The 21,695-nt window shown below is 66.9% G+C and overlaps 1 protein-coding gene across 8 annotated transcripts; it reads left to right on the top strand.

Annotated features, from left to right (window-relative positions):
• Positions 1-3,407: 3,407 nt before the first annotated feature.
• PHRF1 (PHD and ring finger domains 1) lies at positions 3,408-21,672 on the top strand. Of its 8 annotated transcripts, none has more exons than XM_079787189.1 (18): positions 3,408-3,542; positions 6,646-6,759; positions 7,347-7,448; positions 8,895-9,115; positions 10,836-10,919; positions 12,089-12,204; positions 12,400-12,500; positions 12,661-12,836; positions 13,311-13,440; positions 15,167-15,294; positions 15,693-15,883; positions 16,163-16,282; positions 16,664-16,818; positions 17,480-20,044; positions 20,282-20,436; positions 20,612-20,872; positions 20,969-21,097; positions 21,344-21,672. In XM_079787189.1, the coding sequence occupies exons 2-18, from the start codon at positions 6,666-6,668 to the stop codon at positions 21,476-21,478; spliced, it is 4,863 nt and encodes a 1,620-aa protein (XP_079643315.1). In that variant the 5' UTR covers positions 3,408-3,542; positions 6,646-6,665; the 3' UTR covers positions 21,479-21,672. The 8 variants fall into 8 exon arrangements, with proteins under 8 accessions (XP_079643315.1, XP_079643318.1, XP_079643313.1 ...); XM_079787192.1 differs by lacking the exon at positions 3,408-3,542 and adding an exon at positions 3,587-3,719 and having other exon boundaries at positions 7,350-7,448; XM_079787187.1 differs by lacking the exon at positions 3,408-3,542 and adding an exon at positions 3,587-3,719.
• Positions 21,673-21,695: the final 23 nt, after the last annotated feature.

Here is a 21,695-nt window from a genome sequence, read left to right as displayed (position 1 = left end):
GCACCCGTAACCGCCCTAGTGGGCTCAGTGGTGGTCCCTCAAAAAGATATGTTCGGCCTGTCCAGTGGCTCAGTGGCTGAGCGTTGACCCTTGCACAAGAGGTCAAGGTTCAATTCTCCATCAGGGCACATGTTGGGGTTGCAGCCCATCCCCCATAGGGGGCGTGCAGGAGGCAGCTGATTGATGTTTCTCTATCATCCATGTTTCTATCTCTCTCTCCTTCTCCCTTCCCCTCTCTAAAAATAAAAGTACATACGTGTATACTTTTATTGATTTCAGAGAGAGAGGGAGAGGGAGAGGGAGATAGAAACATCAATGATGAGAGAGAATCACTGATTGGCTGCCTCCCACCCTTCCCGCTCTGGGGATCAAGCCCACAACCCGGGCATGTGCCCGTGGCCAGAATCGAACCCAATCCACAGGCCATCACTCTATCCACTGCGCCAAACCGGCTTTGGCAGGGAAAAGTATATTTTTAGAAAGACATGTCCGCGTCCTAATGCCTAGACCCTGTGAATATGGCCAACTGGAAAAGGGTCTTTCCATTCAGTCCCGGATCTTGAGGTGAGGTCGTCCTCATTGCCTGGGCAGGCCTAGGTCCATGTCCTCGGGCGGGTGAGACAGACATCCAGGCAGAGGCCGTGTGAAGACAGCGGCAGAGCCTGGGGCACAGAGGAAGCCAGGGAGCCTGGAGCGCCCACACCCAGAAGGACGAGACAGGGTTCTCCTTACAGACGTGGGAGGAAGCGGGCCCTGCCAGCCTTGATGTTGGACTTCTGGCTTCCCGGATTGTGAGAGAATAAATTTCACTGAAAAGACGTCTCTTCTGGGATGTTTTCACTGAAAAAAAAAAAAAGTCTCTTCTGGGATGCCCCAAATGTGTCCCCAGGTTCCCCCCCAGGGCCTCCCTGAGCGTGCCTCCCATCTTGACCTGGGCCAGGATGGTCCCTGAAGGGGGTCACTCAGTCTGTGGTCGTTGGTTACAGCGGCCCCCGGACACTAACACAGCCCTCCTGAGCCGGGCACACGGCCCTGCCTGTGTCCTCTTCCAGCTCCAGCCTGTGGGTGTGTGCGGGCCCCACGGCTGGGGGAAGGGCTGGCCGGGGCTGGAGAGAACGGGACGCTCCCGGCCCAGATCTACCCTCCTGTGCACATGCTGTCTGTGCCTGCCTGTGCCTGGGAGGACGGGAGCAGGGGTGCCAGCACACCCTGGGGACACAGCAAGGACTTCAGGGTGCAGGTCTGTGAGGGACACGTGGGCAGGGTGCTAGCACGTGAGAGGTGGCAGATGGGTGGCTGGTCAGGGTGGGCCAGAGGTGACAGTACTGAGGGGGGGGGTGTAGGGAAGGTGTCCAAATGTGTGTGTGTGTGTGTGTGTTAAGGTATTTGTTTCAACAGGTGGGGGGTACAGATACATGCCTCTGCTCTCAAGGGGTACCACCCGTGCTCAGTCTGAGCCCAGACCAGTGGCTCTGGCACACTTTCCTGGGGAGACGTCTCACATCTGAGCACAGGCTGGCGTGGCTGGGAAGGCCCCCCTGCTCAAGGATGCCTGCGAAGGCAGTGTTTTCTCTTTTTTCTTTCTTGATGTATTTTTATTGATTTCAGAGAGAAAGGGAGAGGGAGAGAGAGAATCATTGATGGGCTGCCTCCTGCACGCCCCCTACTGGGGATGGAGCCTGCAACTTAGGCATGTGCCCTTGACCGGAATCAAACCCAGGCCCCTTCAGTGCCGGCTGATGCTCTACCCACTGAGCCACACTGGCCAGGGCCAGGCAGTGTTCTCTGCATCTCATCGATGGTGCGTGTGTGTATTATGGTAATTCCCAGGAGTGAGAAGGGCGGCCCCCTCCAAGGGGACTCCGAGTTGATCATGAGCTGCTTGTCCAGTTCCTTCCCAGCAGCTCAGCGGGGCGCCGTCCCCCCACGTGGAGCGGTCCCCTGGGCGGTGTCCTTATAGCGCATGGTTGGCAGGTGGGTGTGCGGGTCGAAGGCCAGCACAGGTCAGGCTCCAAGCTGAGGGGACTTACCACGCGGGGCCCCACCCGCGTGCTGCTGCCGTGCTCCCCCACCCAGCCCTCAGCACCCCTCTTCCATGGCCACGGGCCCTAAGGCACAGAGAGGTTGAGACACTCGCCCGAGGTCCCGCGATTGATACACTTGGCGCCCAAGCCTGGCCGGGTGACACCCGAGAGGCACTGTGCTGTGCCAGCCACCCTCTCCAGACCCTTCCCCTGGGGCCCACAGAGAGGGGTCTCTGCGGGGTCCCCGCCTCTCTGGCATCGTCTACTCTTCCCTTCTGCAAAGTCCTTTCCTGACCCAGTAAGGACGCTCTTCTCTCTCCGAACAGAACAGAACTCGGCCCTCTGGTGGCCACTCCTCCGCTGCCGCCCCTTGCTGGGCAGAAATTACTCGCCTCTCATGCTTTTTGTTGTGGTTAAACCTCACCCAAGGAGATTTTCCCCGCGGATTTTTAGAGAGAGTGGAAGGGACGGGGAGAACAGAGAGAGACACACACCCACTGGCACTAAGCCTGCACCGAGGTACCTGTCCTTGACTGAAATAAAACCCATGACCCTTCAGACCCTTCAGTCAGCAGGCTCTAACCACTGGGCCAGCCAAACTGGCTAGGGCCCCATTCTCTTTAACTCCCCCAGCTCCGCCACCCCCAGTGCTGCTGTCCGGGCTCCACCCAGGCCCGTTCCCGGATGTGCTTCTTGGGCGGGCTTCCAGAAGCCCCAGCCCCGGAAAGTAAGTCTCTTCTGGGATGTCCCAAGTGTGTCCTCAGGTTCCCCCAGGGCCTCCCCTGAGCCTGGCTCCCATCGTGACCTGGGCCAGGATGGTCCCTGAAGGGGGTCACGGAAGTGGCCTCCTGACTGGTCCCGCGGGCCGCCCTAAGCCAACGCGTGTCCTCGTGCTGGGACCCTCCAGCTCCCAGAGCCCTGGCCCTGCAGGGCGGCCTCTCGGCCACGCAGTGGTCCGCCCGGCTGGTCCTGCCCGCACTCCAGCCCCCCGTCTTGGTCAAGTCCATCCTCATCCCCTAACTGCGCCCCGGTGCCCCCCTCCCCCCGGCTTATGGACCACAGCGCGAATCCGTTGGGCCCACACCACGCGGGGCACGAGGCACCGCGGCCCCTGAGCTCTGGTGTGCCCCGGGGCGGGGCCCGCGGCGGGGGTGTCCTCGCCAGAGCCGCGCACAGAGCTCAGCCCGGCTCCGTCCGCGAGGGAACGAACCGCGGCGCGAAGCTGCGGGGGGCGGGGCCTCGCTCTCGGGGGCGGGGCTCGGGCGGGGGCGGGGCCCCAGGTGAGGGACGGCCGCTCCCATTCGCCTCGGGCGGCGGGCGCGGGTCGGACTGCACCAGCTCCCGGTCGGGGGGGCGGCCCGGGACGACCCAGCGGCGGGGGCGTGGACACCCCCAGTTCTCCCCGGACCCGGGCCTCCGGGCGTGCGTCCTCAGCCACACAGTGTTTCCAGCGCCCCGAGGCCCGCGACCGCGAGGGACGGCCCTCTCCTCCGCTCCAGGCCTCTCCTGCGCTCCCCGGTCTGTGGTTCCCGCCAACGGGCGGGGCGGGAGGGACCCGGAAGCCGGCTCGTGCGCTTCCGGGTCGAGGGGCGCGCGGCAGCGGCGGCGGCGGCGGCGGCGGCCGGGCCTAGTCGAGGCTCTCGGTCCGGTAGCGGCGAGCGCCCGGGAGCGGCCGGCGGGGCGCGAGGTTCCTGGGTACGTGCGGCGGCGGCGCCGGCCCCAGGGTCCCGGCCGCGTCCCGGCCGCGCGGTGGTTCCCGGGCGCCGCGCGCTTTGTCTGCGGCCTGCCGGGCGGAGCGAGGCCTGCGTCCCGGGCGGGCGGGCGGGCGGCGGCGGGGAGGCCACGCGCCGGGGCTGGGGGGCCCCGCGGCCTGCAGGCGGGTTTCCGGGGTGTCCGCCTTCCTGTCCGGGCCGCGGGGAGCCCACCCGCCCCCGCCCCTTCCTGTGACTCCCCGCCCCCGCGACTCCCACTCGCCGTCCCGTTGGAGCGAGCCGTGACCCTCCGCCCGCTCGTTGCCAGCTCTCGGCCCACGTTGCAGCGTCGGCTGCGCCTGCGTCCGGGCGGGCCGGTGGCGGCCGGGGGATGGTCTCCTCGCCCTGAAGCCGTAGTTTACGACAGTTCCTCGCGAGGAGGTGGGACTCGCTTTGTGCCCGGAGAGGTTTAGGGGCCCCCAGTGCCCCCCGCACCTGGGAGTTGATACTCTGCTTGTCTGCCCAGCAGCCGAAGGGTGACCTGCCCGGTGACCCACAGAACCTGAGGCTCGGTGAGGTGTGACGTGGGTTCAGCCCGTCTTCCCTCTCCCTGGACCTGCAGGAAGAATGTTGAGTCAGGGCCACTGCTGCCCCTTCTGGCCCGTTCCCTGCCCCGGGCGAGCCCCTGTGTGGCCCCTCGGTGGCGTCTTAGCTTTCTGGGGTTCAGGGCAGTGTAGTTTCTCGGTCTCACAGCCGCCATGGCAGCCGGTGAACGGCCCCCCAAGCCCAGGCCTGGCCCCGTTGCAGTCACCACCCACCGGAGACTCCGTTCCTCAGCAATGGTCGGAATTGCAGGGGGTTTGGGTCCCTGAATTTGAAGAAGGGGGGGGGGGGAATTTCTGCTTTAACTCCTGCTCCCCTGTACCCCCAGAACTGGAGGCTGAGCAGGAGAACCACAGAATGCTGCCGGCACCCGAAAGGCAGCCAGAACCCCGCAGACATGGCCTCTGGCCGGGCTCTGGAACTTGGGCAGAGTCCGCAGGCCGTGGGAGCTGGTGCCTTGGCTGGCACTGGTGTAGGTGCTGGCTCCCGAAAGCACCGTTGGAGGCTGCCCCGGTCCTTTCTCGGGGTGCAGCCAGCATGAACTGCTGTGTGATGATGCAGGCAGGGGTGCAGCCTCAGGACCGGGGCTCCCCTGCCCTGGTGCAGGGGTGTGCGGAGGCCTTTGGAGGGACAGCTAGGTCCGCGGGACTTGGCCCACAGATGCAGCCCTCCTCGAGATCAGGCGCCTTCCTTGGCGTTTCTGGCAAGCCCCCTGTGCCAAATCCCTCATGGCCTATCCCTCATGGCCTCCTCGTCCTCTGGGGCGGGCCCAGGTCTCGGCGCCCCCGGGGAGAAGCCAGGTGCTCTCGCTGTGCTTTGCCTTAGTGGCTGTGAGGCATGGCCTCGGGGTGAGGACCTGCGAGGGCTGCGCCCCTGCTCTGGGCTCCTCCGGCCGCAGGCTGGTTACCGGTCCTCTCTGCTGAGCTCCGCAGACAGTGCGCGCTCCCGAGAGGCCGTGGCCCTGTCACCTCTGGTCTGTGGTCTTCAGAAGCCGTGGCCAGGCCGTGGGCACAGGACGGGCAGGGTCCTGCTGCACTGCCCGGGCACCAAGCACTCGGGGTGCAGACCCTTCCTCGGTGGGGCTGGGTTTCTTAACTTGGGGCCACTCGGCTTACGGGGCTAACAGTTCCTTCCACAAACCCTCTGAGGTCACTGTTCCCAGGTCCAAGCACCATGTGGCGTTGGCAGTTTCGCCACATTCAGCGCCTCGCTGCTGTCCGGAGCTTGGTGTGGGAAGCGGGCTGCTGGGGTGAACGGGCCCTGGGCGCTCTGCGTGGTGACAGCCCCACCCGCTGCCTGCACCCATCGTGGCCGCCTTGTCCTCTGAGGCAGGCCCTGTGGGGTCCGAGCATGAGGGCCTTTGGCTCCTGGCTGGGCACTCTGCTGGCCCAACCCCCCCCCCCCCCCCCCCCCCCCGTTCCTGCTTGGTGCTTCTGCCTTGGAGAAGGGCTGCCCGGCAGGAAGTGCGCTGAGTGGCTCCCTCTGAGGGGGCACCTGCTGAGAAGGAACCCTCACGTGGGGACCAGCGTTGGAGGCTCTGGTGTGGGAGGGAGAGTGTGTCTGATGCACTCAGAGGCCGTCTGTCTAGGTCAAGGGTCCTCAAACTTTTTAACCAGGGGGCCAGTTCACTGTCCCTCAGACCGTTGGAGGGCCGGACTATAGTTTAAAAAAAACGATGAGCAAATTCCTATGCACACTGCACATATCTTATTTTGAAGTAAAAAAACAAAACAGCAAAAACACCCCCATGTGGCCCGCGGGCCGTAGTTTGAGGACGCCTGGTCTAGGTCTCTGTTGTCTGAGCGGAGGCCTCGCAGAGATCCGACAGGTGTGCCCCTTGGAGACCGGGGGGCCGGGGGGGGGGGTGGACACGGTGGCCGAGGGGCAGAGCCCCACGTAGCTCCCGTGGCCCGTGCTGCTCCGGGGATGTCTGGGTGAGTAATGCTCACGGTTCTCGGGGTCCGGAGCAGAGGCCGGCTGGCAGGCTGGCTGAGCGGGATCTGCCCGGGGAGGGGGGGGGCCCTGCTCGCCACCTCGGCCTTTTGGGCGACCGACCCCTGTGGAAAGCCCTGCTTTGCCTCAGCTCCTGACGAGCCGTTTCACCCAGTGAACACCTGCCGCCGAGGCTGGCGCGCTTGTGGCCGGCTGAGATCGGACTGAACGTGTCTCGGTAGATGAGAACCTGCCTTCCCGTCCGCGCAGCGTGTGGCCGGCTGCCGGGCCGCTCTCGCTCAGCTCGGCTCCTGTCCACCAGGGCGCGGGGGCGGAGGGGCTGCCGTTCTGTGCAGCTGGCTCCGCGGGGATGACGGCTCTGGTGTCTCCCTCAGGCTGAACCCCATGTCCAGCGATGGATGAGGACAGCCTGGATGAGCTGGTGGAGCACAGCCTGGGGCCAGACGCCCACCTGGGACTCGGCGCTGCCACCGTGGCCAGTGATGCTGGTGAGCCCCCCCCTCCCGCCAGAGCCGAGCGCGGGCTCGTGGCCGCACCTCAGGAGCAGCAGGGTCCCCGTGCTTCACGACGCGCGGCTCTTGGAAAGCTGAGCGCCCACTCGGCCTGGGGCTCAGCGGGAGCGTGGTCCCCACGCCAAGGCTGCAGTTCCATCTCCCTCGGATGTTCTCTCACATCGATGTTTCTCTCCCCCGCCTCCCCCCCCCCCCCTCTTTAAAATGATTAGGAAGAAAAGCTGAGTTCCCTTTTGGCCGGCATCTGAATGTGTTTGCAGGACTCTTTGTTTTTAAACTGCAGAAGTGTTACATTCTTTTGTCTTCTTTTTCTAATGTTTTAAAATAATCTTTATTGTTGAGATTATTACAGATGTCTCCTCTTATTTCTAACGTAAACTCAGATGTGAATAGAGCAGAGGGTTTGCTTTTCCTACTTCTGTCCTTACCAGCCCACCTCCCCCCCTGCCAGCAGCTGCTGCCCCCCCCCATCCCTCCCGCGACCCCCCCCCCCCCATAACTGCCTGCTGCACCCCTCCTGCCTCGGTGTGACTGCCCGGCCTGTTTGTCCTGTCTCGGTCTAGAAGAAAGCAGTGACGGTGCCAGTGGGGGCTCTGAGGACACGGGCAGTGAGCTCAGCGACGGCACCGATGGCGAGGAGGAGGGGGACCCGGAGGATGGATCTGGTGAGCGCTGCCTTTGGAGCGGCTGCCCGGTCTGCTCGCTGTGCGGGCAGCTGGTTCTCAAACGGCCCCAGTGACATTGACCGCGCTGGCCGCTGAGGGGGGAGGAGTGGGGAGAAACTCCGTGCAGAATGGCCTTGTGGGGCAGTCCCCTGTGGGGTGTCCTCCATGCCCACGGGCGACGGCTTACTTCGGTGTGACACTTCCTTTCGGTTTGGTGACGCAATTTGCTAGGCCTCTCCTCTGGTGCGGGCGGGTGATTAAAACGTGCAAGAGCACAGAGCAGCGGGAACAGGGTTTCAGGGAGACCGCCTTCCACGCCTCCTGCCAGAACGAGCAGAGAGCTCGGTGCCCCCTCCAGGCCCTGGGTCTCGGGTGGATGGAGCACGCCCCGGCCCAGGCTTCAACCAGGTCCTCGCTGCGACGGGCTCTGCCTGTGCTCACTCTCGTTTTTTTAAAGATTTTTATTGACTTTTTTTTACGAAAGAGGGAGGGAGAGTGAGAGAGAAACATCGACGGGAGGTGGTAACGTTGTTTGGCAGCTGCTTCCTGCCTTCTCCCTACCAGGGCTCGAGCCCCAGCTGGGCCTGTGCCCTGACCGGGAATCGGACCAGTGACCTTTGGTGCACGGGACGCCGCCTCCTCCGGGTCCCCGCCTGTTGGCGGAAGTCGGGTCTTGTGCGGGGCTGCAGCCGGTTTCTGGCTGTCGGGCACGGTCACCAGCTCCTGGAGGCCATCTTCGGCCGCCCAGCAGGAGGGCCTCGGACCTCTGCAGCCGCCAGGGAGAACCGCGGTTGGAGAGCTCGCCTGACGCCGTCGACCCCACCCGGGAACTGCTCTGCCACGGCAGCAGGGTCGTGGGCGGTGGCGTGGTGGGCACCGGTACTGCCACACGCAGAGGGATGAGCGGGTGGGGTCCTGTGACCGGCGAGGCGGCCACACCGCTGGTCTGTCCTCTGTCTGTGCGCTTGGGTCTGGGTTCTAGAGGTGCTTGGGGAGGACAGAAAACAACACAGTGACTGCGTTCAACCCGAGCGTCCCCTTACATCTCTGCGGGGGCGCCCGGCCTCGGCCTCCGACCTGGGCGGCCCCGTGGTCCGCTCAGGACCTGTGCTCTGCCCCGGAAGGGAGCGGGCCGCTGAGGGCGGTGCTGTCTGAAGGCGGGCGGCTCTTTCACACTTGCCATGAGGAGGGGTTGGGAGTGTGGCCGCCGTCAGGGGCGCTGGCCTGGGATTTGACCTCCTCATGCCCGGCCCGTGGGGTCTGACTGCTCCGGGGCTGGGGCTGGAGCTGCCGGCCAGCGCTGTGCCCCTCGGCTTGGCAGCGGCTTGAGGTGAGGAGCCGTTGCCAGCACCCGGCGGGGCCGTCGGCAGGCCGGGTCTCCTCGCTGCGAGGTGGGAGCCGGGTTCCCCTGCGCGGCGGTAGCTCACGTGTCTCCTCTTTCTCGAGGTTCCGAAGACTCCGAAGACGATGACAGTGACGATGACGACGTGGAAGCACTGGTGGCAGCAGATCCGCAGGGGAAGCTGGAGGCCAATGGCGTGTGCGATTCTGACGACGAAGCGGAGAGCTGCCCCATTTGTCTCAACACTTTCAGGGACCAGGCCGTGGGGACACCGGAGAGCTGCGCCCATTACTTCTGCCTGGACTGCATCCTGGAGTGGGCCAAGGTGAGGGGCTGCTCCCCGGCCTCCTGTCTGAGGGCCGGCCTTGTGGGGGTCTGCTCTCCGCAGGCGCGGGGCCTCGGGGCTCCCTCACAGCGGGTCCCGGCTCCCGCCTGCGCCGCTGGCTCTCGGGCTGTGGGGGATGCGCACTGCAGAGGCGGCAGGACAGGGACCGTAGGGGCCAGCGGGGCTCAGGTGCGCGGTGCCGCGTGGTGGGGTGGGCCGCAGGTGCCGAGTCCCGGGGGACTGCCGGAGAGCCCCGAAGCCTGCGTGTCTCCTGAGGACGGCACAAGCCCTGCTCCTGCTCTTTCCACTCGATGGGAGGGTCTCACAGACGTGGACGGTGCAGCCATGAGGAGGTGTGGCCTGCTGACGCGTCCTGGGGACCTCTTTCCTCTGCCTCACTCCTTGCGCTCCCCCCCCACCCCCCCATGACACCACACCAGCACGGCCAGGCCAGGGGCGGTGGCTCAGCGGGCTGCTGGCTGCAGGGTTAACCCGGCTCAGTGGCAGCGCACTTAGACGGCCGTCAGAGGAAGGGGGCTGGAGCGGCCAGTGGGGGGGCCCCTTTCTGCGCCGGAAGTCACACGGAGGGGCATGGCGCAGGTTCCCCAGAGCCTGGCGCTCCACGGGGAGGAACGCCAAGCGAGAATCGCTCCTGGGCGCGGCGCTTTGTGGTCTGTAGTGGCTACACTGGCCTTCGTCCAGGAATGGAGCCCAGGCCGTGGAGCTTGGCAGGGCCAGGGGACGAGTACACGGTGGACACAGCGGCGCCTCACGGGCAGAGGGGCGGCCGGGCAGCTCACCCAGTGCCTGGCGGCCTCCTTGCCCTCCGGGGGCGTGCAGCAGGGGCGGCCCCCCGGTAAGGCTCCCGGACGGCCCGGGAGGGACTTACAAGTAGTGAGCACAGGAGCTGTTGGGGCACCACAAGGCGACAGCCCTGCACAGCCCCTGGAGGCCCACGTGGGAGGCGGAGCCACCAGCCGTGGGGTGGGCGGCGCCCAGGGCTGTGACACCTCCTCCCGCAGCGAGCGCACTGGGACCGCACTGGGACCCGGGGAGCCAGAGGACCAGCTGCGTCCCGCAGACTGCCCGAGGGTGTGCGCAGCAGGGAGAGGAGCTGCGGGCTGCCTGTGGGAGGCCCGGGTGCAGCCCCAGGTGCAGCCCGTCCTGTGCTGGCCAGAGGCGCCCAGACCCCAGGGGGTGGGGGGGCTGCCCCAGGATATGGAAATTCACAGTAATGAGCGCATTGCATTGTATACGGTGTATCTAGTAAAGGCGTTCAATAGAACTCATGTGGGAAACGCTGTTGAGGCAAGAAGATAGATCTCTGCCACACGTCTGCTGAGGGAGCCCCGCGTATCTGCTGAGGGGACGCTCTGTGCGCACTGAGCCCTGGGAGCGGCCTCATGGAGCACGGGCACAGCTTTGAACAGAGCAGGGGCTCCCGTGGCGTCACCTGTCTCCTGCGCGCCTTCTCGTCCCCTCAGCTCCCTCACGCCTGTGAGCGCCGTGTGCACATGCCCGGCTCCCCTGCCTCTTCCTCGAGGCGGCGGCTCCTGCCTGGCTGTGTCCCAGCGCGTAGCTCGGGGCGGGCACGTGGAGACGGAGACGCGTCTGGTGGGGCGAGGGCGTGCCGCAGGCTGCAGGCTCTGGGCGCGTGCTTGTTTGGGCGTTAATAGCGCAGGTGACCTGCAGGGTCCTGACCCCGTTCCTGTCCTCACAGAACGCCAATTCCTGCCCAGTCGATCGGACTCTCTTCAAGTGCATTTGTATTCGAGCCCAGTTCGGTGGGAAAGTCCTGAAGAAGGTGAGTGTCCACGCTGTGGGAGCCCCCACCACTCGTGTTCATGACGTGGTCTCTGTCTCGTGGGGAAGCATGCTTTCAAAATTGCCTTCCTGAGATGAGTGCGTGCTGGCCCCACGCTTTTGAGAAACCCACCAGATTGCCATTCGCAGCCGTGACGGGAAGCCTGGGGGTGGGTGCTGCCCTGTCGGCTGCGTGGGTTCTGGGGGGAGGGGCACGCCGGGGAGGGGGCCGGTTCCCAGGCGCCCTCTTCTCCACAGCGCCACCTCCTACGTCTCCGCTGCCCTTGGCCCGCAGCCACGGGAGAGGGGAGCCCGGGCGCAGCCAGGCCTGAGGAGGCGGTTCTCTTGGGAGTGGGGCCAGGTTCGGCTGGCTGCTCTGCTTTGCAGAGACTGGAGGGCCCGCGCCTCTGGGTCGAGGGCGAGCAGTAGAGGCTCCGAGAGGCGCCTTAGACCCGAGCACCAGGGACGGCCGCGCAGCTCGCGCTGTAGACCCGCTTTTGGTTACAAATGCACAAAACGGCAGGTGCGGGTGCGTGAGGTGCACGTTTCTGCTGAGACCACATCCTTTCTCGTGCTCTGGGGTCTGTGCGGCAGGTGGCGGCCTTGGCCCCGAGCCTGGGCCCCGGTGTGGACATTTTCCCTGCGGCACCTCCATTCCCTGGAGAGTCTGCCTCGGTGTGACGGGAGGTGCAGGGGGACGCGGGGCCTGCTTGTGGCCCGCGGCTGCTGCTGGGTGGGGCTCGCAGGAGAGGCAGAGGCGTGTCCACAGACCTCGCAGCAGACAGGGCTTGAATGACGGCCGCTAGGTTTCCCTGTCTCGGCTCGGTTATGTGACCTCTTCCGAGTGGTAGTGCCTGCGGCCTGAAGGCTGCTTTCCTGCTCTCGCAGTTGCCCGGGGGCGTGGTGTGGGCTCCCCATGCTTGCTCTGCGCTGGGCCTCCCATGGCACCGCTTGGTTTTCGGTTGAATCCGTGTTTTCTTCTTGATAAACGACCTGAAATGGTCTCCAAACACAAACCCCTGTGTGCGTGTTAATGCCGAGCCTCTGGGGGTCTGCGGGGCACGGAGAAACCTTCAGAAGCTGAGGGAGCTGCTCCGGGCCGACCACAGGCAGCCCTGCTGGGAGGGGTCGGCGCCACGTGCCCGTGAGCAGCAGCCCTTCCGCCTGCAGGTGCCCGTGGAGAGTGCCAGGGCCGGAGAGGAGGAGGAGGACCCCACCTTCTGTGAGGTGTGCGGCCGCAGCGACCGGGAGGACCGCCTGCTGCTCTGCGACGGCTGCGATGCCGGGTGAGCCAGCGTTTCTCACTGCGGCCGAGGAGCGGGGGCCGCGCCCCACGCGCGGGACGTCGACTGATTTGCTAGGGAGACGCCTAGGACCTCGGGCCGCGTTGTGGTCTTGGGCGCATCTGCGCACCTGCACCTGCTCGCTGGCGCCCGGTGCGGCTGGGCCCGGGTCTGATGGGCCCGCACTCCCTCCCGTAGGTACCACATGGAGTGCTTGGACCCCCCTCTCCAGGAGGTGCCCGTGGACGAGTGGTTCTGTCCGGGATGTGCCAGCCCCGGAGCTGCCGCCCTTCCTGCAGGTAGTGCCGCCGCCCCGGCGACCACGCGGCCCAGAGCAGGGCAGTCAGGCCCGTCGAGCCGGTGGGCTCTGGGTGGGGGGTGGGAGCTGGGGCCGGGCTTCGGCGCTGCCAGTCTGGAGGGCCGGCTGCACCAGCGGCCCAGCATCTCCGTTCCTCCCAGATGCGGATCCCGTGACTGAGGAGGAGGTCTCTCTGCTCTTGGTCGACGTGGTGCCCACCGCCAGCCGGCTGCGGCCTCGTGAGGGGCGGACCCGGGCCATCGCCAGGACGCGGCAGAGTGAGCGTGTCCGAGCCACTGTGAACCGGAACCGCATGTCCACTGCCCGGAGCATCCAGGTGGGCGCTCTCCCCCGGGTCTGGGCACCGCCCGGCTTCAGGGCAGGCTGCCCCTGCAGTTGGGTGCCCTCCTGTGGGAGCATTGCTGGGCAGGGAGTGGGTGAGGAGACTGGGGGCACTTGGGCCTAGTGCTTTCATCAAACGCCACTGCCACCACCGGCTCCCAGGGGGGACGCCTGCAGTCCCTCCCGGCCCCTGTGTCCTGGGGGTGTGGCTCCTCTGCTCCTGAGCCTGCCTGGCCCCCCTCATCCTCCACCCTCGCCCTGAGCCTGCTCCCTGGGAGGCCTCCCCTCCCCCCGGGCCGGTCCCCCCTGGGTCCCGGCTGGTGGGAAGCACCCACGGTCTGTGGAATTGAGAGGGTGATGCCAGCTGGTGGGGTGGGCCCAGGCTGTGCGTGTCCCCACGGCGGCCGGGCCGGGCCTCCTGGGGAGGGTGTGGGTGAGCCTGGCGCCCACCAACCCCACCTGCATGCAGCACGTCCCGAGGTACCTGGTGTCTTCTCTGCTTGACGAGACCATCGAAGCCGTTGCCTCTGGTCTGAGCACAGCCGTGTATCAGCGCCCCACGACGCCGCGGGCCCCCGCCAAGCGGAGGAGGAAAGCAAGTAAGCCAGGCGCGGGGCTGGCGCCGGCCCTGCCAGGGCAGAACCTGGTTTGTCTCTGCGCCCAAGTTCCCTGGGAGCCGCAGTCCCCACGGGAGCGCTCCCGCCAGGCCGGTGTGGGTCCCTGCCCCTCAGTGAGCGGCTGAACAGGTGGTGCCGTTCCCCACCGTGGGCACCATGGCAGCCACTGCTCTGGGACAGGCCTGGCACGTGCGGCCTCTCCGTGGAGCGAGCTGTTGGGCATTGTGGCCCTTTCCAGTGGGCAGCTGGGAGACGGTCCTCGGTCACACCGATTCTCGAGTTAAAATTCACATCGCGCTCTTCTCGTGTCGTACGTGTGTGTCTTTTCTGACGTCATAAGCCCGGTTACCCTCCTGACGTGTGTTTCTCACTCGCTTCGCCCCCTGCACGGAGGACAGGCTCTGAGTGGACGCTCCAGAGCTGCCCTCGTCCCTGTGAGCGTCCAGCTGGGACGGGCGTCACCCGGGTGAGGTGGCAGGTGGCTGTGTGTGGTTATGCCTCGTTTGCTGTATTCCGCTTGAGTGTTTGTTTGTTTGTTTGCTAAAGAAGTCCCGGCAGGTGTAGGTCAAACCCGCACTGTGGTCGGGCTGCAGACGGGGCCCGGAGCCCACTCCGCCGTCCGCCCCGGCTCAGCCCTGGCCTCCCTCGTCAGCACCCAGCACTTGCCGGCCCATCCTCGCAGCGTCTTCTCTGTGAGTGTGGGCTGTGTGCCCGGAACAGGGAGTCTTCCTGGCAGTCCAGCCACAGTGCGTTGTTGTGCCGAGACAGTGAGCAGGTGCCCCCCCCCCCCCCCATGAGCAGCGTCAGGCGGAGTTCCGACGTGTCACAAAGGCCACGGGGTTCTAAAGTGCAGGCTGTGCAGCCCGCAGCCAGGGCAGGGCTGCTGGTGTGCGGAGTGTCTGCCGCGTGTCGATGTCCTTGTCCCGCGTGTTCTGGTCAGCACTGCCTGCCACGCCGTGGCCCGTCCCTGCCCGTGCGCCGGGTGGTGGGGCCCGGAGGCTCCCGCGGCTCGGGCTGGTCTGCTGGTTCTGTGTGCCCGCTGGGCGGGGGCCTGTTTGTCAGAGCTCGGGGCCGTGGACACACTGGGGCCGTGAGGGGGCTCACCGGCACCAGCCGCACAGCTTTAGGGTTTCCCCGCCCTGGCTGGGCCTCTGCGCAGACCTCAGCCGCCCAGGGGTCACCCAGGGTTCAGCACCATTGTGAGCTCACAGGTGCAGCTGCCTGCGGGCGGGTTAGGAGCGTGCGCCAGGGGTCGGTCTGCTGCCTTCCTGGCGCCCTGCTTCCCTGCCGAGGCTCCTGTGCCTCGGGTGCTGGGCTGCCGCTCCTCCCCCTGAGCAGCCCTGGCAGCTCCAAGGCGACAGGTCAGGCCCGAACGCTGGGCTCTCAGGTGGGCGGTGGGTCCGTGAAGTGGGCCCTGCTCTCTGTCTGGTTAGACCCCAGTGGTGCAGAGCCGGGTCCCTCGTCACGGCTCTCGCTGTCGGGTTTGTTCCTCCTGATGGAACTCGGGGGAGTTGGCGGCGGTTCTCCGGCCCGGGCCCTGTGCACGGCCGCCCCGCCCGGTGGGCGGCAGGGTCTCTAAACTGCAGTTGATTTTCCCACTGAAGGCTCCAAGCGCGAACGTGGTGGTTCCCCTGCTGAGCCTTGGTGGGTCACCCTTCGGGGACGCCACGGGCACGTGAAGCACAGGCCCTCGGTGTCCTCTCTGCAGGACGACGGAGGAAAGCGCTGGGGAGGAAGAAGACCCGGCCCGGCCCGGCCGTGAGGAGCAGGAGCTCGGGGACAAGGCCCACGAGACGCCAGGGCCGCGGGAAGAAGAGGAAAGGACGGAAGCTGAAGGTGGGGGCCAGGCCCTCCGCGGAGCGCGTGGTGTCCCGGAACGGCCTTCCGGTGTGACCACGCGGCGGGGCACGTCTCTGCAGCCGAGTCCTAGGCCTGAGGGGCCAGGGCACAGGCAGAGCTGCTGGCTTGTCAGGAGGCTCCCTGGCGATGCCTGGCTTCAGGGGCCGCTGGGGCGGCTTCGAGGGCAGCGGCCGGGGGGCCTGCGGGGCAGGCTGTCTTGTCCTGGCTGAGGCCCCAGGTCCACCCTCACTGGCCGGGGACCTGCAGGGGCCTGGTGGTGGGCGTAGGGGAAGGTGGGCCTGCTGCTCTGGTCTGGCGTGGACTCAGCCACCGCTGGTGTTGCCAGCTCGCACCCCGATTCACGTGTCTCACGTCGGCGGTTCTTTCCCTTCAAGGCTGCTCAGAGCGAAGTCACAGCTCGTGGGCGCATCGCGCGGACGCTGGGCCTCCGGAGGCCGACCCACGGGGCCTGCATCCCGTCCGTGTTCCGGCCTGCGGACCCCTCCCTGGGGCTGATGCGTGCGGACATCGGGGCTGCCTCTCTCTCTGTCTTTGGAGACCCCTATGAGCTGGACCCTTTCGACAGGTGACTGCAGGGGGCAGTGCCGCGGGCACCTCTGCAGAGTTGGGGAGCAAGCTGTCACCTCCCTCCTTCCCAGGGTGACAGTGGGCACGCCCCCCTGTGGGGGCAGGTGAAGCCTGAGGAAACGAGGGACGTGACTCCTGCCTCAGGCACTGCATGCGCCCGGCCAGAGGGGAGTGCCGGTGGGCAGCACCAGGCCGCCTGCTGGGCCCGGGCAGGGCTGGAGGGGCCCGTGGGCCTCGGGCCTGGGTCACCGTTTCTCGGCTGGTGTCCTCCCTCCAGCAGTGAAGAGCCGCCTGCCAGCCCTGCTTCCCCTCTGAGCGCCAAGAGGAGGGTCCTGTCCCGCTCAGCCCTGCGGTCTCACCAGCCCGTGGCCAGGCCCGTCTCCATGGGGCTCTCCAGGTGGGTGTGAGGGCCAGGGCAACGGGGCAGCAGTCCCGGCGTGGCAGCCATGCTGGCCGGTCTCTAGCCCCCAGACTCCCCTTGGCTTCCTGTTGGGCCACGGGGCCGGCCCATCAGCGGGGTGCTGGGTGCTGGGTGGGGGCCAGGCTGCTGGCTGTGCCTTGGGCTGGACCTGTTCTTATCTGGGAGCCTTCGGGGGGAAAGAAGTACCCTAACCGAACCCCCACGACGGCAGAGCTGCTCCGCTGCGCTCTGGCCTGTGGTGCACCCACTGATTTCATCCCCCCTGTTTTCCAGGGGAGCTGCCGGGTGGGTCTCACTCCTGTGGGGGGCCGGGGCGGGGCGGGTGGAGCGATGGCAGGGCCTGGTCTGCACCTGCAGGAGGAGCATTCCTGCCGCGGCCCCCGAGCCGGACGTGGACGAGGCCCCCGTCCCCGACCTGCTGGGGAGCATCTTGTCGGGCCAGAGCCTCCTCATGATGGACAGCGCGGACATCACCATCCACCGCGACGGCTCGCTCAGCGCCAAGCGGGCAGGTGAGGCCGCCTCCGTGCGGAAAAGGAGACACGCTTTGCTTGGGTGGGTGCATGGAGGTGCGGGGTGCATTTTTCACGCACAGGAGACATAAAGGAGGGGCAGTTTCTTCCTGTTTTCCCCTCGTGCTCTGAACAGCGTTTACGAGCAGATAACTTGGGTGGTGACGGAGCCGCAGGCCCGAGGCCGCCCGTGGCCTGTGTTCTCAGCCCTGGAGCCCGCCACGCGGAGCCCTCCCGCTGTTTGGGTCTAGCTTGGTGGTGGGGTCCAGTGTGGGGACTGGGCAGCCAGTGAAGACAGCGCTGCGGCAGGCCCGCCCTCCATCCTACCTCCTGCCAAAGGCCTGCCGCTGGCTTGGCACGTCCTGATCCCACAGATCACAAGGGAGGCGAAGGAAAGCCCCACAGCAAGCTTCCAGCTGCCCAGGGCGCCCAGGCGGTCCCTACGCCCACTACAGGGCTGTCCCCCCCACAGGGCTCTCCCCCCCCCAGGCCTGTCCCCCCCACAGGGCCGTCCCCCCCCCCACAGGGCTGCCCCCACCAGCAACAAGTAGGAGGAACTTGAGGTGCACACGAGAAAGCCACGTGGTAAAGGCTAAGCAAGCCGTGGAGCTTTGGAAAGGAGGGAGGGCACCTGATGGCCGTTCGCCTTTTTGTCTTTTAGCACCTGTTTCTTTTCAGCGAAACTCAGTCGGTCTGTCCCGAGGGGGAGAAGGCCCTGGGCCCCGGGACGGCCCCCAGCCCCCAGCACCGAGCTCAGGGCGCCTGGGAAGCCTGGGGTCGCGCAGTCAAGGCAGGTCCACCCCCTCCCACGTCCCTGCGCTCACGTCGGGGGTCCCGGCAAGACTGGACTCCTCAGCGGCCCCTCGGCCAGACCAGGCCCAGAGCTCGTCGAATGTGAGCAGTCCTGGCTTCAAGCGGCGGGAGGGCCCACACGTTAGAGGCGACAGCGAGCACGCCGGGCCTCTGGGGCTCACACCTGAGATCTCCAGCGGCGGCCCTGACTTGCCAGCCACGAGTGCAGGGCCGGGCCAGGCCCCGAGGCCAGCGCCGCGGAGAGCGGACGTCTCCCAGCTCCCCAGGGCACCAAAGATGAGAAGGGACGGCGGCAGCGGGTGGGCGGACACAGCCCCCGGCCCCGCCCCGGCCCCCGCCGGCGGGCAGCGAGTGGAGATCCCCAGCTCCTGCATCAGCCGGCTGACAGGCAGGGAGGGCCCGCGGCAGCCTGGCCTCGGGGCCCGGGCGGAGGGCTCACCCCGCGGCCGGGGCCCCCAGGAGCCCAGCGTGCACTCGGGGGGCGGCGCTCAGACTCCTGCCCCGCTGGGACCCTCGAGGGGGAAGGGCGGCAGTTCGACCTTCGAGAGCTTCCGGATCAATATTCCTGGGAACGCGGCGCATTCCAGCAGATTCTCCAGCCCCGGCTTCTGCCACACGTTCCAGCCCGTGGACAGTAAGGTGCCGAGGAAAGAGAACCCCGCCCCCCTTTTCTCCCTCAGGAAGACGAAGCAGCTCAAGAGCGAGATCTACGACCCGTTCAACCCCACGGGCTCGGACTCCAGCTCTGCGGGCAGCAGCCCCGAGCGCCTGGGCCCCGGCCTCCTGCCCTCGGAGATCACCCGCACCATCTCCATCGGCAGCCCCAAGGCCCCGCCCTCGCAGACCGTGCGCTGCGTCACCTCCTACACGGTGAAGACGGTCTTTGGGACGGAGCCCGAGGCCTCTCAGGGCCCTTCCTCCAGCCTGCTCCAGCTCCGGGGCGAGGAGCCCGCCGGGGGCCTGGACTCAGCCCTCCGGGTGCGAAGGCCATCCCCACGGGAGCCCTGGGAGGACGAGGACCGGCCGCCCCGCAGCACCTTCTTCGGGTCTGAGGAGCGGATGGTGACCTGCGTGACTGTGGTGGAACCGGACACCCCGCCGACCACCACCCACAGAATCGTGGAGCTGCGGTCCCCGTCCCGCTCCCGCTCCCGCTCCCGCTCCACGTCCAGCTCCCGCGGCAGAGAGAGAGACCAGAAGAAGCCGGCCTCCGCCCCGGAGCACAGGCAGACCCGCTCCCGCTCCGGGGACAGGAGCTCCAGGTCGTTGTCGCCTCTGGTGGGTGAGGACCAGGCCAAGAGGCCGCTGGCCAAGGCCAGGGCTCGGAGGTCTTCCAGTGACCGCTCCAGCAGCCACGAGCGGGCCAAGCGGAAGAAGGCCAAGGACAAGAGCAGGGAGAGGAGGAGGGACTCCCGGGGCCGCAGCCGGCGGAGGTCCCGCTCCCGCTCCCGCTCAGGCAGCCCTGGAAGCTCCTCGCACGAGCACCGCGAGAGCAGGAGGAGGAAGAAGAGGCGGTCGGGGTCCAGGTCTCAGGGGAGGGGGTGCTCTCCCCCCAGCAGCCTGGAGAGGGCCCGGAGGCCCCGCCGTCCTAGGGAGAGGAGCCGCGAGTGGCCCCGAGACAGGCGGGGCTCCCGTGAGAGGAGGCGGCAGAAGTCCAGGTCGCCCAGCCCGGAGCACAGGGCCCGCGAGCACCGGAGGCCTCGTTCCCGTGAGAAGCGGTCTCGGCCTCGCTCCCGCTCCCGCTCCCCGGAGAGGAAGTTGCCAGTGAAGGAGGCTTCCCCAGCGCCCCCTCCCCAGGAGGAGCCGAGGCCGGGCAGGCAGAACGCGGCGGGGCTGCAGGCTGCAGCAGGAACTAAAGCGTGGCCAGACGTGGCTGAGGCCGACCAGGCCCCCCCGACGGCTCCCCCTGCCCCAGAGGTGCCGGCTGAAGGTGCCCCCGAGGACCTGGACTACGTGGACTCTGTCGAGGCGGGGCACGTCTTTGACGACTTTTCCAGTGAAGGCATCTTCACGCAGCTCGACGACATGAGCTCCCCGCCCTCCCCAGAGAGCACGGACTCGTCCTCGCCTGAGCGCAGGGTCCCACCCACCCCCACTGCACCCCCGGCCCGCCAGCAGCAGGACCACAGCCTGGCTGCCATCAGGAGGGAGGTGTCGCTGATCCACAGTGAGGACGCCGAGCAGCCCCTGCCCTGGACCACGGGTCCCCAAGAGAAGGCCTCGTTCCAGCAGGACCAGGCCACGGCCACGGTGCCGGGTGCCCTGGGAGGCCCGGCCGGGGGTGGGGCGCTGCTGGGGAAGGAGGAAGGCCCCTGCCCGACCTCCGTGCTTCGGGCTAAAGCCCCAGTGAAGAGAGTCACCTGGAACCTGCAGGAGGCGGCCGGCGGCACTCCGGCTGAGGACAGGGGCCTGCGTGAGTAGGGGCTCTGGTGGCACGCATGGGTGGGCTGGGGCAGCGTCGGGGGGGGGGGGCACCATGGGGGTCTTCTCCCCAGGTGGCTCCTGCGCCTCTGTGGTCACTCTGGTCGGAGGTGGCTGCAGCCAGCCTGTGTCCTTGCTGCTGGGTGTTTCTCTGGAGTTTCCCAGCCGGGAAGTAGCCTTCCGTCCTGGGTGGCCACAGAACACCCACCTCCCCTATGTTGGCCCTCAGGGACCCCACTTCACAGGCCCCAGCAGCCCCAGGAAGAGGCTTGGGAACCCGGAGACGGGGGCCTTGTGGTGGACTCCCAGCAGGCACCCTGCCCCGAGCCCCCTCCTGCTTACACGCTTCCAGAGCCTGGCTTTCCCACTGCGGACCCTGCTCAGGTGGGTGTCGGGGCTGCGGGGAGGGAGGGGACCTTGCACGTGGGCCACGGGCTGCGCCTGGCTGGGGCACTGAGCCTCACAGCTCTGCCCCTCTGGCCAAGGTTCTGTCCTTCGGGAGAGGGGTTCAGGGTGTTGCCAGTATCGAAGCTGCGCTCAGCGGACTGTTCTTGCCCAGGTTTATGGCCCCAGCCTGCCTCCCACCCTGGCTCTGCCCTCAAGCGTTCCGCCCTACGCACCGGTCAGCCAGCCCACGGTGCAGTTCATCCTGCAGGGGAGCCTCCCCCTGGCGGGCTGCGGGGCGGCACCCAGCCTGGCCCCAGTGCCCACCGTCCTGACCACAGCCTCCGAGCCAGCTGGCCACGCCGCCGCCACCAACAACTCCGAGGAGAGGACAGCCACTCCGCGGCCAGCCACAGAGAAAGCCAAAAACGAGGAGGTGAGACCCGCCGCTCCATCCTCCAGGGCGCAGCCTGGCTCCCCAAAGGGCCCTGCAGGCCTCGGCACGGCCACTCACCCCTGTCCTCGCCCCTAGTACCTGAAGAAGCTGCACGTGCAGGAGCGGGCGGTGGAGGAGGTGAAGCTGGCCATCAAGCCCTTCTACCAGAAGCGCGAGGTGACGAAGGAGGAGTACAAGGACATCCTCCGCAAGGCCGTGCAGAAGGTGGGTGCGGCACGGCTTCTGGGGTCTGAGCGGAGGAAGGTGCTGGTGCTGGGGCCGCAGCCTCCTTGCTTGCTAAAGAGGCTCAGTCACAGAGTGACACCCTGCAGGCTCTCTGGCCATCATGGTGGGACCCTCAGTGGCCCTGGGAGGTGGGTACAGCGGACCCCCAGGGCCCAGTCATGGCAACTACTGAACTTGTCTGGGTGTGAAAGGACCTCTGGGTAATTGTGCCTCCCCCTCCCCCAGATCTGCCACAGCAAGAGCGGGGAGATCAACCCTGTGAAGGTGGGCAACCTGGTGAAGGCCTACGTGGACAAGTACAGGCACATGCGCAGGCACCGCAGGCCGGAGGCCGGAGAGGAGCCCGCTACCGAGGGCTGAGGCTCGCCTGGGCCCCGCGTGCTGTTGGGAGTGGCAGCAGCAGAAAGCTCTGGGGACCCCAGCACTGTGTCCAGGTTCCTGAGATCACTTGTGGTCTGTGCCCGCCCTGTGCAGTTTAAACTGGACGTTACGTGTACATTGTAGATACACCTTCATTGTGTTCTAATTTATCAGAAATGGATTCTCTTTAGAAACTTCTCGTTGACTCAGTACTTGA

The sequence above is a fragment of the Cnephaeus nilssonii genome (assembly GCF_951640355.1).
Source record: "Cnephaeus nilssonii genome assembly, chromosome: 13".
Classification (NCBI taxonomy): domain Eukaryota; kingdom Metazoa; phylum Chordata; class Mammalia; order Chiroptera; family Vespertilionidae; genus Cnephaeus; species Cnephaeus nilssonii.
The sequence above is the reverse complement of the archived record's forward strand: the minus strand, read 5'-3'. Positions and strand labels throughout refer to the sequence as shown.

Bases quoted from the DNA above. Each gene is read 5' to 3' on its own strand.
- PHRF1 (XM_079787189.1), top strand. From the start codon at position 6,666: ATGGATGAGGACAGCCTGGATGAGCTGGTGGAGCACAGCCTGGGGCCA. The intron at 20,437-20,611 runs GTGGGTGTCGGG...GTTCTTGCCCAG, and splicing joins CCACTGCGGACCCTGCTCAG to GTTTATGGCCCCAGCCTGCC. The intron at 20,873-20,968 runs GTGAGACCCGCC...CCTCGCCCCTAG, and splicing joins AGAAAGCCAAAAACGAGGAG to TACCTGAAGAAGCTGCACGT.